Raw genomic sequence first — 15,856 nt, 5'->3', positions numbered from 1 at the left:
TGTCAGGCTGTCTAAACAGCAAATGAATGCTGGGAGCCATGCTGCCGACACTGCCGCTCGGGGGATGGCTTCGGCGGTGGTCCTCAGGCGCCACTCCTGGTTGCGGTCGACCGCCCTGTCTCAGGAGGTGCGTTCCAGGGTGGAGAGCATGCCCTTTGAAGGGGACTCGCTGTTCTCCAAGTCCACCGACGAGACCCTGAAAAAGAAAAAGGAGGACAGACAGACGGCACGGTCCTTGGGTCTGGCCCCTTCGGACAAACCCGCCTCCAGACCACGGTACGCCCCCCGTTCCGGCCCTTACCACTTCCAGGGCAGATACCAACAACAGCGGCCGGGCTACCAGCAGTATCCGGCCTACCAGCAGCGGCCTTACCCTCCCGCACAGCAGCAGAGGAGGCGTAGGCCCTTCAAGCCTCGTCCGTCACAGCAACCGGCCCAGCAGAGAGATCAGCAGGGCGCCGGGAGGCAGTACTGACGGGTCACGCCAGCCGTATCCCCGAACTTTTCGGACAGACTGAGTCCACTCCTCTCTGAGTGGGAGTCAATAACATCTGACTCATGGGTCTTAACTATTGTTGAACTGGGATACGGGCTGAAGTTCGTTGAGCTGCCTAGATGCAGTTCACCCCTGACAGCTGTCAATAACACTATGGCCGAGCTGGATGCAGAGATCGTGTCGCTCTTGGCCAAGGGTGCTGTGGAAGAATTGCCCTATGAGGACTCTGTAAAGGGTTTCTTCTCTAGGTTCTTCCTGGTCCCTAAGAAGGATGGGGGCTTACGTCCCATTTTAGATCTGAGGGGCCTTAATGCCTTCCTCAGGGTGACCAAATTCAAAATGATTACATTGGCGGCTGTGATCGCCTTGCTGAAACAGGGGGATTGGTTTGCGGTTCTTGACTTAAAGGACGCATATTTTCACGTGGGGATACGGGAGGAGCACAGGAAATACCTGAGCTTCGTTTACCGGCAAAGGGTTTTCCGGTATAAGGTGCTCCCCTTTGGCCTGTCCACTGCCCCACGAGTGTTCACGAAATGTGTGGCCCCTGTGGTTTCCTTCCTGCGGGAAGAAGGTTGTACCATCTTTCCGTACCTCGATGACTGGCTCATCGTGGCTGAATCGGAGTCTAGGCTGGTGCGGGACATTGGTTTGGTACTTAGCACTTGCCAACGCCTGGGGCTCCTGGTGAACTTTGAGAAATCCAAACTGGTGCCCAACTGCAAGGTGTCCTACATTGGTGCACTATTAGACTCTGTGGAGGGTAAGGCTCTGCTCCCCTTGGAGAGGGCTCGGTCCCTAAGGGGTCTGGTGTCCATGTTTAAAAGGAACCGGTTCCAGTCTGTGCGCACTATCCAGTGCTTACTAGGGCATATGGCAGCGGCCACCTCTGTGGTGCCCTTTGCTAGGCTGCGTATGCGCCCGCTCCAGAACTGGTTTGTGCGGAGGTACGATGCTCTGCTGCACCCTCCGTCCCTCAAATTCTCTATCCCGAGGGTCATCCTCTCCTCCTTGGACTGGTGGCTGTCTGATGACAACTTGTTTAAAGGGACCCCCTTTGGGTATCAGCACCATGACGTCACGGTTACCACTGATGCCTCTCTGTTGGGATGGGGGGCTTACTGTGGTGATGTGTCTGTGCAAGATGTCTGGTCTGAGAGGGAAAAGACCCTCCATATCAATGTGCTTGAACTAAGGGCCATTCGTTTCGCACTTGTGTCTCTTACAGCACTGCTGAGAAATCGTCAGGTCTTGGTGCAGACGGACAACACGACTGCCATGTACTACGTGAATCAGCAGGGGGGCACAGTGTCCATGGCCCTGTGCCGGGAAGCCACGCTCACTTGGCAGTGGGCTATCAGGAACGGCGTGTCGCTCCGTGCTATACACGTGGCTGGGTCAGACAATGCCCGAGCAGATGCCCTCAGCAGGGTCCCCTTGCTGGACCACGAGTGGGAACTGAACGTAGAGTGCGTTGGGCCGATCTTCCAGATGTGGGGTCATCCAGTGATAGACGTGTTCGCCACTGCGGCAACCACCAAGGCCCACACGTTCTGTTCCAGGGCAGGGAGCGACCCCCTCTCTATTGGGGATGCCTTCCAGTTTACGTGGACGCAGGGCTTGCACTACATGTTTCCTCCATTCCCCTTGATCCCCAGGGTCCTGTGCAAGATAGAGGAGGACGGGACGGACTGCATCCTGGTGGCCCCCTTTTGGCCACGGCAGGTTTGGTTCCCGAAGCTCCTGCAGATGTCCCAACGGACGTATGTCAGTCTGCCCCCTCGGCAGGACCTTCTCCTGAACGGGAGCCTAGTCCACCACGAACCCAGGAAGCTGCACCTGACGGCTTGGCGGATCGTTCCTCCCCTGTAGGCTTTACTGACGAGGTACAGAGGGTCCTCCTGAATGCTCGTCGGCCATCCACTGGCCCGCTTATGCGGCCAAGTGGCGCAGGTTTGAACTTTTGGCACTTGCTAAAGGAGTGGTGCCTGACAGCAGTCCCTTGGGGGTTGTATTCGAGTATTTGTGCCACTTGCGTGGCCTGGGCTTGAAGGTTTCCTCCCTCAAGGTCCACCTGGCAGCGATATCTGCTGCTCACACCCGAGTTGAGGGTGCAACACTGTTTTCTCACCCACAGTCCCGCCAGTTCCTTAAGGGCATGTACAATCTTTACCCACCTGTGTCGGCGCCAGTGCCTCAGTGGTCACTGTCCTTGGTACTCTCACGTCTCATGTTGCCTCCTTTTGAACCTATGGCTACCTGCCCCTTGGATATGCTATCCTACAAGGTGGCATTCTTGGTGGCTGCAACATCAGCCAGAAGGGTCAGTGAGCTGTCTGCACTGCGGTCTGACCCTCCCTTTCTTGTGTTTCATCCCAACAGGGTGGTCCTGCGTCCCTGCCTCGGGTTTCTGCCCAAGGTGGTGTCTGCCTTCCACCTCTCGCAGGATATTTCACTGCCTGCATTCTTTCCTCAACCCTCCTCTAGGGGGGAAAAGGCCCTCCATTCCCTAGACTTGAAGAGGGCCCTAGCCTATTACCTGGATAGGACGAAGGGATTCCGTTCCAGTCCTCACCTGTTTGTATGTTTTGGGGCCAAGGACAAGGGTAACAGGGCTTCCTCGCAGACCCTGTCTAGGTGGATTGTGGCAGCCATTAGCAGGGCCTATTCCCTAGCTGGGATAGCTTGCCCGCTTCATGTTAGGGCCCACTCCACGCGGTCCCAAGCATCCTCTTCGGCACTCCTCAGGGGGGTGCCCCTGGTTAACATTTGTAAAGCAGCCACATGGTCCTCTGCAGACACTTTTGTCAGGCATTACGCCATTGATGTCAATGCGGAGCAGGATGTATCTGTGGCCAGGGCTGTCCTACACTCCCTTTTTTCCTGAGGGAGTCTTGGGAAGATTTTCTTGGCGTACCTGCTAGGTACCCTTGAGTGAATGAGTGTATATATGTGTATATTTGGGTGTATATATGTGTAAATATTGGGTACTGATGTATCACTGCACAGTTTACATCGATGTATATATGCATATCTATTTGTTGTTGTTCTTGTTTGTTCAATAAAATTGTGTTGGACTTCACCCCACCTTCCTTATTGTGTGAAGCTTGGTACACTCCCATGTGTGGAGGCACAGAAGAACGAAGATGAAAACAGGGTTAACATACCTGTAACTTATGTTCATCGAGTTCTTCTGTGCTGACACACAACCCTCCCTCCTACCCCGCTGTGAATTCCAATGCACAAAGATGTGGTGGCTGTAACTGGATCTGATGTGTTTTAAGGTGTTACGGCTAAGTGTGTTGGTCAAGCGGCGGCAAAGGAGAACTGAGGGAAGGGGCCGTTGGTCGCTGGAGGAGCACGTGACCGTTTGGGCGGGAAGACGGTCGCTGAGGCGCGCGACAAACGGCCCCTTCGGAGCCATGGAAGCTCTAGAAAATTCTCCGGCGGCTGGCCTGCGCCTGCGCAGTCCCCATGTGTGTCAGCACAGAAGAACTCGATGAACATAAGTTACAGGTATGTTAACCCTGTTTTTTCCAAGGACAAACAGGAAGGCGCGAAGGCGATAACATTCTTGTCTCTCTCCTCCTGGCACTGATTCAGGCACCTGCAAGAAGCACATAACTAAACACAACTAAAACAAAGATTAATATGGAGTCTCTCTGGTTACAACCATAAATGAAATATAGAACCTGAGCCTGACAGGAGAAAACCTAAGTTTATAGAATCATAGAGTTGGAAGGGGCCATACAGACCATCTAGTCCAACCCCCTGCCCAGTGCAGGATCAGCCTAAAGCATCTCTGACAAGTATTCATCCAGTCTCTTCTTGAAGACTGCCAGTGAAGGGGAGCTCACCACCTCCCTAGGCAGCTGATTCCACTTTTGAACTACTTTAAGCCCATTGCTTCACGTCCTACCCTCTGCTGCCAACTGGAACAGCTCCTTGCCCTTCTCCAAATGACAGCCTTTCAAATATTTAAAGAGAACAATCATGTCCCCTCTCAACCTCCTCTTCTCCAAACTAAACATTCCCAAGGCCCTCAGCCTTTCCTTGTAGGGCTCAGTTTCCAGACCCCTGATCATTCTTGTCACTCTCCTCTGCACCCTCTGCACCCTCTCGATTTTGTCCAACACTGGAGGGCACTTTACAAGAAAAGAACAGATCAGCCCTTCTTAAACAATGCAGAAGGGAATATCAAAGCGTCAGTAAACAAAGCTGGAATAATTGTATTCACTTATTAATTTCAAAATGATAGTCCCAAGGAAAGAAAAAGAAAATAAGCTCACATCATAGGAAGAAATAAATTCCAGGTTTTTTTTTTCTTCCTAGACACTCATATGGCCCAAAACTAGTGGACCGAGACCATTGGATAAGAAATGACAAATGAACAAAGACTACAAAAAAAATCTCTCTTTTTCTTTTTCTTTTTCTAAAAAAAATCTTATCCCACACAACTTTAAGAAACCCTCTTAAAATTCCTTTCCATACTTTCCCTAAATACTTAATGCATACCACTTAAAACACATACAAAAATCCTTCTTAAAATATTTTAGCTTTTCCTTCTCCTCTTTTGTTATCTATCTAAATTCCTTACCTACATTCCAACACCTTAACTTTCTGACTTTTCCTTCTCTAATTCTTTAACCAAATGACAGGCCCTGGCTGTAGTGCTCAAGTGCCTGTCATTCCAGTCCCAGAGCGCTTCTGCTACTCCTGAGGGCTATCATTCCACTTTGTGACCTGTCATTCGAGTCCCAGAATGTTTTTACTACTCCCAGGTGCTTTCATTGTACTCTGGGGCCTGTCATTTCAGTCCCAGAGCACTTCTGCTACACCCAGGGGATATCATTCCACTCGGGTCTCAGGAGCAAAGGAAGAAGAGAAAAACGGAAGGAAGCAAGGGAAATCCTTAAAGCGGATCAACACCACTGTTCCTTCTTTAAAACCAGCGGGTCTCCCTCATTTTGGTGACAAACCCATTCTTAACACAACTTCGAGACTGAGCTGCCGAACAGGCGGTCGTCAAATCGCTTGTCAAAGCCCGCGCCTGCTTGCTTCGCCCACACTCCACCTAGAATAAACGGGGGAGGGCAAGCAGTGGGCACGCATGCGCTTTCAACGACGTCTCCTTCGCCGAAGCCGAGGCGCCGGACGCGCGTGCGTGCTGCTTCCTCAGGGAAGCCGTTGCCTTGGCTGCTGTGTCCTGCTCCTCCCCCCGCCCCCTGCCCGGCGCGCGCCTCCAGCCCGGCCTCCTCTAACGGGGCGCCCGTCCCAGTCGGCATTCCAGAGGCTCTCGGCGCCGCGTTGCTTGCGATGGCGGGCGCTGGAGTGACTTCGTGGCGGCTGCCGCGGTGACTTCCCCGCTTCCTCCCTGTGAGGAACCGCTTCCTCCCTGTGAGGAAAATGAAGAAATTCTTTGGCTTCGGGAGGAAGAGGAAGGAGCAGCCGTCCCCGTCTCGCTCGGGGGCTTCTCTCTCGCCCTCCTCCCCGCTTGCTGCCGCCGGGGATGGCGGGTACGAGCTGCGGAGCAAGGACCTCAGCAAGTTGCACCGGGCGGCGGCCAGCGGGGACCTGAAGAAGCTGCAGCAGCTGCTCAAGAAGCACGACCTGAACCAGCTGGATGAAGCCAACAGGTGGGGAGGAAGGCTGGCGCAGCACGCAAGTGTCGTGTTCAGACGAGCGGCTCCCCGCCCTTTTCTTATGGGTCTGTGTAACAACTAACTCCATCCTTCTCCGCTGGTTTTCTTTTTCCTCCTTGTTCTTTAAGCGGCTCGGGGATTATCTTATTTTTATCTTCACAACGACCTTGTGAGGTGGGTTAAGGTGAGAGAAGGCCGAAGGTCACCAGGGGATTTTGAATGTTGATCTTCTCGTCGGAGCCATACAAGTTACCCACTGCTACACCCACCCGCGGGTTATGAGAGGTTGTGCTCTCCTGCTTGAGGGTCTTTCTGCATTCCCACGCGGAAAATGCTCCTGGGTTAGGCAGACTGCAAACTGTCTACATGCAGCTGTATGCTGTTCCTTACCTTCCCTATAGGAGTTCTGTAGTAGGGAAAAAAGCAATCTTGAATTAGTCTGCAGTGTTATAAACCTCTATTGTGGTATAGAGGTTAGAATGTGGGACTAAGATCTGAGAGACCCACGTTCAAACCCCCCTTCTGCCATGGAAGATCACTTGGAGACTTAGGACCTGTCACTCTCTCTCAGTCTAACTTACCTCACAAGGTTGTTGTGAGAACAAAAATGGAGGGAAGGAGAATGATGTAAACTGTTTTGAATCCCCAGTGGGGAGAAATGTGGGGTATAAATAAGTAAAAATAATTGTGCCCTATCAAATAGCAATTATTTCTCGTTTTTACAATTCCTGTAAATAGCTTGTGCGTGCAAAGTGGTTCACAGTCCTACAGTGAATTGCAAGTTACTGTATCCATTTTATAACATTTGTTTTTCCTTCTTTCCATCGTAACATAAAACATTTGAGCAACAGTAATACCAAATTTTTATCCACAGTACTTCAGCATTGCCCTGTGTGCTGTGCTTTGCTATCATCTGCTGTGCTGTTGGTATGACAGTAGGCTATTCTTCAGCAACTTGAAATCTGAAAACTGGCCTTTGTTTATAAGTTAGTCCCTTAATAATAATGATGAATGTGTTTAATTAGGAAAAATACTCTAAATGGAACTTTGAGCTGTTGTATAAATGTGTTAGATTAAAAAGTGGTAAAAAAAGATGCTGTCATCAGCAGACTGCTATTCTGTCCTCTGTGGTGCCTTTGACATTTTATAACATTATATTAAGACAATTAACTTACTTTTGTAGAACCTTTACTGAGTTTCCCTTCATCAGATCATGGAAATGACCAATTTTATATAAGGTATGCTCTGAACTGGATGGCCTAGGCTAGTCCAATCTTTCCAGACCTTGGAAGTTAAGCAGGGTTGGCCTTGGTTAGTACTTCAGTGAGAAACCACCAAGGAAGTCCAGGGTCTCTATGCAGAGGTAGGCAATGGCAAACCACTTCTTTTTTTTAAAATAGCTCTACTTAAGTAGAGCCTCAAAAAATTAATCAACAACAGCAAACTACTTCTGAATGTCTGTAGCCTTGTAACCTCCACGAGGACACCATAAGTTGGCTGCAACATGACAGCACTTCATACACATGCATAGACATGCATATATATGTGTGCATGTGTGTGTTTTACATTAAGTAAGGCCTGCCATAAAACAGTTCATATATATGAACTGTTTTATAGCAGGCCTTATTTAAACACAAATACTAGTTGCTTTCAAAGGGAGAAGAAGAAAGAAGATGTCTCTACATTAACCTAAAGGTTAATTAATATAGGCTGGCATTCAAGTAAGTCTCATTAAACTCAGTACGACTTACTTCCATGCAAGTATACACAAGATGAGACACCATGCTGTAAAACCGGAGTTGATTTTGATTTTTTCCTGAACTGAACTTGGCTAGGGCTGAAAAATAATTGTGGAAGTAATGACTGACCAATAGAATTAGTGAATCTGGAGAGCTAATAGAGTGAAGTGGACAAACGGTTGATCTCGAGCTAGGAAGATCTGGGTTCTGCTTAGCTATGAAACAATCTAGCTGTTCTTGGGCCAGTTACTCATCTCTCTGCAGAATTGTTATGAGCACAACACAGGAAAAAATTAAAGTTTAATTTGGCAAGTGCTAGCCAAATACCCTTTAGCAAAACCTGATATTATTCTGAATTATTTGTTGATTGAATGCAGTTATATATCTTTCAGAACACCTTTGCATCTTGCTTGCGCCAGTGGATGTACAGATGTTGTTACTTTCTTGGTGGACAACAAGTGTAGGTTAAATCTCTGTGATAATGATAACAGATCTCCGCTAATGAAGGTATGTATGATAACCAATAGCACAGTTGTATAAAAGGCACAAGGCATTCTAGGTTAAAATACTAATTGACTGCAGCTTCTAGCACTAATAACAATTGTTGTCATTTATGTATTAACATGTGGTGTTTTAAATAATTATACTTGCCTCTTCATTGGTTGAGATGCTAAAATGTATTAAGACTGCATTAAAATATACAAACCCCAGCAGATTATAAATAAAACAAAAAACTATTACGGTGTGTTGGTTTGTTATAACAGCACTATGGCCACCAAAAAATAGATACAGAAAAATGGGACTTTCTACTTTATCCCAAAGAGGGACGAGTAGAAAACCCCAAAAGTAGAGAGAATGACGAGTTATACATGAGGGAGAGCTCAGGTACGAGTCCTCACTCTGGCTGTTGATTTACTGCTTGATTCTTTTTATCCTATGAGGTAATAGGGGAGAAAGAAACTTTCCCATAGCATTGCTGGGTGAGTTTTTTGAGTGGAGTGACAAACAGGAGGTGCACTTACCTTCTACCCTTCTAGCAGCAGCTTTTCAGGAGAATGTTCCTTCAAGATTACTAAGCTGAGTTTGGGACTTGACAGGGAGCCCCAATACTCAGTCATACAATACTGCTTGGGGCATTAGGGCTTCTCCAAGCCCCAATGCACAGTCATGTAACACTGCTTGGGAGTGAAGTAGGTAGATAGGCTTGCTTTTCACACACACCCCAGCTGATTCCGCACACATTGGATAATGCACTTCCAATCCTCTTTGAATTTTTCAAGTGTGAAACAAAAAATCCACTTCCAAACAATAGCTAAAGTGCATTATCCAACGTGTGCAGAATCAGCCCCCATAGCACTATGGGAAGTTTCTTTTCCCATAGCGCTATGGGGAATCTTGACTGGGAATATGCCTCCCCACAGCACTCAGTTTAGCAGTCAAAAAGAGATGTATTCTTTATAGCACTATTGCAGGGAGGGAGGCAGAGTAAGTGAGGAGCAGTTTTCTTACCATATGACAAGGTTTTGTTGTTGATTGGATGAAACCGAGCTGTTCAGACAGGACTGAGTGTGAGTTGGTGGGTTCTTTTCATCTGGAAGGTAAGCAACAGTGGTTAAGTGACCACTGGAAGGGTGTGGAACACTTGAAAATGAGAGGGCAAGCTTCCCTAACATGTATGAAGTAAAATCTAAAGGACTGTGTTAAATGTTAATGACTCACAAAACTACTTATGATTCTCTTTAAGGAGGCTGTTGAAGTTTAAGGAGGGAAAGATCTGTCATTAAATAAGTAACAAAAGGTGTTGGTTGTGGTGGGGATGGGATGTGTGTGTCAGGGCAGGAATGGTTATTTTAAGAAAGTGTCAGTGGTGGCAGCAACTGTGTAATAGACGAAAGCACTGGGAAATTATAAGCTCTCTGTAAATATACAAAAGGAACTTGTGGGATGCCATAACCTACCCTCCAGCACTACAGAGTAATTTCAATAAGGCAAATTTCAGAGAAATTGGGGTTTAAAAGGGCATATTGCTGTTTCCTGCTTTGAGAAACAACAGCCTGCCTCTTCAGTCCTTAAAGCTCTGGATTTCCCTACAGGCTGGTGTTAGGGAGTAAGTAAGGAGCAATCTGGAAATGGTCCACAATGGTTTGCTGTGGGTCTGCACTTGGTTTAATAAATTATTGTTACTGGTTATAAAGAAACCATTTCAAGAAAAAAAGTTATTAACTGGGATTGCATTAAATTGTAGCAGTTTTAGATATTCTTGTATATTAACATAATTTGTGAACCTAACTTTCTCTTTTTTAAATTTTACAGGCTGTACAATGTCAGCAGGAGTTTTGTGCAATCTATTTGCTACAACATGGCGCAGACCCCAACGTAGTGGATTTACACAGTAATACAGCCCTTCATTTTGCTGCCTTTAATTCTAGTATATCTATAGCAGAACATCTTCTTGAATATAATGCCAACATTGATGCACAGAATAAGGTAAAATTCATTGAGTTCAGTAAGTCATGTATCAGCTTAAGCTTTTTTTGCTTTTATACACTCTTTGGAATAATTTGAGAAGAAGAAATATATAACAGTATTATACATTTGCAAGTGATTATTCTTTTATTTGAAGAGAAAAAGTATATGATGATTAGCCAACCTGTTCCTCTATCACCATCTTCCCTCACCCAGTTTGATCAACCTACACAAATTTCCCAGCATCTGTGAGAAGCATGCTGGTGCTGTGTTGAGTCTGACGTTCTTTAAAAAGAATTTTGTCATCCATAGGAGCAGGATAAAGAGAAGTGATTTGTACACAGAGCAGAGTGCAGTTGCGTGGCTTTTGTGATGTCAAGTGTTGATACATGCCGAACTGAGGGAAGAATGAAGGCTAGCAAACATAGCAATTACTACTGCCCTGGTGGGTGTAACTTTTAGCCCTTCTCCAGGCAATGGGACCAGCCTGGGTGCACGAAGATCCTGAGACTTCGGAAGTCTGCAGGTGTCTCATACTGACTATCCTGCTTGGGTTCTAGACCCTCTCTGATGTAAAAGTGATTGTTGTGACTATAGGGATATGGCTAAATCTAGTACATTAGGGAGGAAGGCAAAAAAAAAAAAATCTTGTATTTTGAAACCAAGCAGCAGCACAAGAAATATTCCTCTCCATGCCCTTTAATTGACAGTCAGTTGTTGCCAGGTGCATGCAAATGTGTGCTCTGAACGTCCTTGTAATGCTTGTCAACTTCTCAAAGATGTTAGGATGTTTCTACTAATCAGACTGCTTTTTTTGATACTTGCCTGAAAATTAAACGCATTAGCAACTTTTTTTGCTGTGATCAAATTATTTGTGACGAGTGATCTTGGTGTCAAATATGCCGTTTATGAATGGATATTACAAGAGCATCTCACTTGCTGTTTGTATAGACAAACTACTTTGAAATGCAGCTTGCATGGTAGTTTGAAAGCACAACCCTAACCAGAGTTACTCCAATCTAAGCCCACTGAAATAAATGGGCTTAGATTGGAGCAACTTTTCTTAGGATTGCACTCTTTGTGTAAACTTCCTCTAAACTTTTTTAAAGAATGATATTTTAAAGAATGATATCTTATCACATGGGATATTTTATTGGATCATATATTAGTCTGTTTCTTTTTCTTGGTATTTTTCTGTGAACAAAGTGGCCCATTAAAAAGTTTGAAATGTTACTAATATTAATTTTACTTTTCCTATTAAAGTGGGAAAGTGCATATGTGTGTGTGAAAGCTTTTCATGCTTTCTAACTTTTATATGCTTGTAGGATGGGAACACACCTCTTACTCTTGCGGTAGCTGAAAGCAATCAAGAAATGGCAGAATTCCTTCTTAAAAAGGGAGCATCGGTAAATGCCAGGGAAAACTCAGGAAGGTACCTTCTATCTCTCAGGTCTTTAGGACTATTTCCTTAGTAATCTATGAGAATTGCCATTTTCATGCTCAGATGTACTTTGTGTAACGGGATCAGGCGATAAAGCCTCATTAGCTTCCCCCCCCCTTGTGTGACTGTTCAAGGACGATGTCCAGATCACTTTGTTGAAATTGGATTTATTGCTGAGGTAATCTCTCTTGTATGCCTGCTGGGTTTGCTAAGGCAAGGAAGCCTCTACTAAGAAGTAGCTTTGGGAACACCTCTTTTTTCCAGCTGGAGTTTCCATTCCTTGGCTTTGTTGCATTCCCTCTAATTCTACCCTCTTTGTGCCACTTCCTTCTTTTTTTCCCCTTTTTTCTGACTTCTTTCTCCACGCTCTCTTCCATCACAGCGTTCCTACTGTGACTTTTACACATCCTTCCCTTTCTCCTTCCTCTAAATCTTTTATCTCCTTCTCTATGTCTACATTCTTGCTCCCTTCCTTGTCCCACCCTATTGTTGCCTACAAAAGCATCACAACATTTGGAAGTTGGAGAACAAGGATCTACCACAGTCAGAGAAGCTAAGTAGTGTTGGCAGGCAGATCCTTGCCTCTGCTGGCCAACTGGCTACAGCTGCTGTTCTGGCCCAGGAGCTGCTTGACATATTCTCCAGAGGGCAGCCACACCCTGTTCCCAGCTTCCTGGGGGTCCTGGCAAGCCAGGTGAATGACCTGCTCCTTAGCAGAGTGGTCATGGTTATTATACTTGTATCCATGTTTCCAAGGCTGCATCTTCACCAATTTTGAGTCTCTTGAATCCTTGCTTTGATGTGTTGACATGGAGACTAACATGTTTGTGTGCAGTAACTGTGGTAAGGAGATGAGGTGAAGGTGCTTCCATTTACAGCCACAATGATCCTTGAATGTACATTCAGATTCCCACAGGGGAATTCGCCGCTTGTTTATTATTCTTATAAACTTTCTGAATGTAATCATGACTGAAAGATGAAGCTAGGTAGTAAGGTAGAAAGTCCTTACTGGGTTCCTTCTTGCCTTACCCTATGACCCTGCTAATGTATACGTCCTCGTGAAAAGCAGTTAAGAGCCTGCAGTTTGCAAAATACTGTTTCCACTCAATCATGTAGCTTTGCGTAACTGTTATGGTGGCCAGTGGTTTGTAATTAAATACATACAACAGCATCCTGTTCAGAGATAAGGAACCTTGACCTTCCATTTTGCCTATTACTTAGTGCAATAGGCTCTTCTTGGTAACCAAACTGGCATAGCAGTTACAGTGTTGGACTGGCTCCTGAGAGACTTAGGTTCAAATCTCCACATGCCATGAAACTCAGCTCCAGGCCTCTGCAGCTCTGTGCTCCTGAACCTAGCTGGCTAAACGGCTGGCTTACTCCCGTGAAGTCTGGCCCTACAGAGTGCAGGAGATTGTGAATAAACTCCTTTGCAGCAATTTCACATTGTAATCTCCCCTTGAAGTTTCTCTGTTTGAGGATAGCCACTTTTAGGTCAGTAATGGAATGTACTGGAAGATTAAAACGTTCTTCCAGCAATTGCCAGAGGCTGACAGCTCTCATCACTAGACAATTAACATGTTCACCCTGTGAACAGATCTCCCCGCACATGACTAGGTGGAAGTGGACGAGCCCTCCCTTTTAACTGAAAAATGAACCAAGAGAGAAATTTGACCCCATGTTTCAGTTTTCTAGATAAAGAAACCCAGAGTTCTTTGTTACTTTCCTGACCACTAAGGTGGAGAGTGGAGGGCAGAACCCAGTCATTTCATTGTAAATAAGGTTTTTAAGGCAGCAATCCTAAATGGGTCTGCTCAGAAGTGAGTTTTAAATTATTCCGTGAGGTTATTCCATCCCAGGAAAGTGCCCTTAAAATTTCAGCCTTAGAGGCACAGAGCAGTATTTCTTTATTTTCTTGGTTTGTCTGTAGTCTTGAGGTGGTTATTTGACCTGTTCTTACACCAAACCCATATTTTTATTTTATCCTTCCTCTTTTCCTCATACTTAAATATTTCTTTGTTTTGAACAAACGTGCTACATTTTCCTTTTGCTTGGGCTCAAACACATGTCCTGGGAACTACTCAGCCAAACTACTCAGGAAAACACAGAGAGGAAAACCCACAGAGAGAGTAAATTATTCTTATCCAAATGTGTAGATTTTTTTTCTCCCTCCCTCTTTTGGGGGTAGAGCAGGTCAGAGTTCAAGTCATTGGAGGCAGTACAGACATCCAATTCAAGAATTTTTTTCTATGCCTGTTGGCAGCTAATAAACTCTCTTTTCTCATTCCCAAACTCTCTTCTTCCCTAGTTGCTTTTACTTTTCACCTGCTTCTAAAGCTAACCGCTTGGATGTGAAGCATGGTTATAAATTGTGCTTGTGCCCAATTGCAGTTTAATTGGAGTGTTAATAGCGTCTGAATGCAGCCAATGAAACAAACAAATGAGCTATGTACAGTAAATATATTTCATTTCTGTTTTAGAACACCCTTAATGACTGCTGCTTCTAATGGCGATGATGCTTTAATAAGTATTCTCATTCAGTATGGCGCTGACGTTTCTGATAAAGATACGAATGGATGGACAGCAGAGGATTATGCTGCAATTGGTGGATATTCCGAGTAAGTTATTATTAACCATAAAGTGTATTACTAAATTTATCCATCAACAAAAAGAAACCTTTAACCTGTTCTTTATGTAGACAGGCTTATCACAAACTTTGATATCAGTGAGTCAAGATACAGTCGCTTGAGGTTCTGCAAACAGAACAGTTGAGTTATGAGCCATTGAAGACAGTGGGCTTGAAGTGTGAGTCTGCTTAGTGCGCTGTAACAGTACCAAGATGCATCAGCTGGCAGAAATTGTCCTTGTCTCAAGCTTGGCATCCTGCTTGCTGAGGGTCTCATTTTGAGGCAGAAAGTAACCTAGACAAATGATATGTTTTAAAATTCCCCATATGAATGTAGGCCCCTGGAAAAAAAGACCCCTAATTGCTCTTTAAAAGGCCATGTTTTCCTTTATAAAAATTACATTGTTTTTTCTTAACATTTTTCCCTTATTAGAGTTAGTAAAAAACTTGCTGGATACGACAGTGGAAAACATGCAGAAAAGTCTTCTTCTGATAGTAGAAAAGGCCTGTCTGTATTTAACAGCCCAGATAAAGATGGAGATACTGGTTTTACATTGGGCGCACCTGCAACAAATAAAGAAGGTATGGTTTTATTTGATAAGATTAGTTAGTAAAAAATACATACAAGGAAAACATATCTGTTTGTAGGCTTCTCAGCAAAAACAGTTATTTCATATGCTGAAGAGGGGTGGCAAATATGTATTCAATCCGCCAGTGCCTTTCTTAGCTTGAATGTGAAGGAAGTTACACTTATCCTTTGTCTCAGCTGATCAAATCTAGCATTCTACACTACAATAAATGGAGCACTGGCTGGACTACCTCAGTGTCTCACACCCAAAGACTTTACTTGCCTATTGCAAATGTTTAATGGTTCCCAAATATATAGAATATTATTTTCCAAGGCAAGTCTAAATGCCCTGCCATAAGGGGAACTAGCAGGTAGGTTTCTAGGAATGCCTTTCTCTGAGCGTCTTCGTCATTGCAAATCTGAGGATATAGATACTATCTGGTATTTCTTTATTGATTGCAACGGCTTATCTTTTATATAGTAAGATGCTGATCCAAATGTGACTTACAGATGCAAACTTTCTGTATATGGCATTTAATGGCATTTTTAATGTAAAATCCTATATTTTTTCTTCACATTGTCTGTATATTAATATAGTATTGTATTTCATCTTGTTTGCTCATGACCTGTTGGTCTATGAGTATTAATAAAAGATCTAGAACTGGAACTGTCTCAGGTTATGGTATATTAGAAAAGCTTGAAGTAGGGAAGAATGCTTCCATGCATCAGGAATGGAATTTTCTTCAGAAGCTAACAATGAATTAATTTCAAGTGTCAGTCCTAATTTGAAATTAATTTCTAGCATACTTTTTCAGATATATACATATAATAGCTAATCATAGCTAATAATAAAAATAATAATGTCAACAACAACAACT

General features: G+C 44.8%; 1 protein-coding gene across 1 annotated transcript in view; it reads left to right on the top strand.

Moving 5' to 3' along the window:
* The first annotated feature begins 8,312 nt into the window (after positions 1–8,312).
* LOC129335671 (ankyrin repeat domain-containing protein 26-like) overlaps positions 8,313–15,856 on the top strand; it is a 91,800-nt gene continuing 84,256 nt past the window's right edge. The window contains exons 1-5 of the mRNA XM_054988416.1: positions 8,313–8,384; positions 10,191–10,364; positions 11,669–11,775; positions 14,265–14,402; positions 14,844–14,992. Of these exons, the coding sequence (XP_054844391.1) occupies positions 8,379–8,384; positions 10,191–10,364; positions 11,669–11,775; positions 14,265–14,402; positions 14,844–14,992 (574 nt within the window). The 5' untranslated portion in view covers positions 8,313–8,378. The remainder of the gene's footprint in view (positions 8,385–10,190; positions 10,365–11,668; positions 11,776–14,264; positions 14,403–14,843; positions 14,993–15,856) is intronic.

Source organism: Eublepharis macularius, chromosome 9 (assembly GCF_028583425.1).
Source record: "Eublepharis macularius isolate TG4126 chromosome 9, MPM_Emac_v1.0, whole genome shotgun sequence".
Lineage (NCBI taxonomy): Eukaryota > Metazoa > Chordata > Lepidosauria > Squamata > Eublepharidae > Eublepharis > Eublepharis macularius.
Note: the sequence above shows the minus strand (reverse complement) of the source record. Positions and strands in the feature narration are given on the sequence as shown.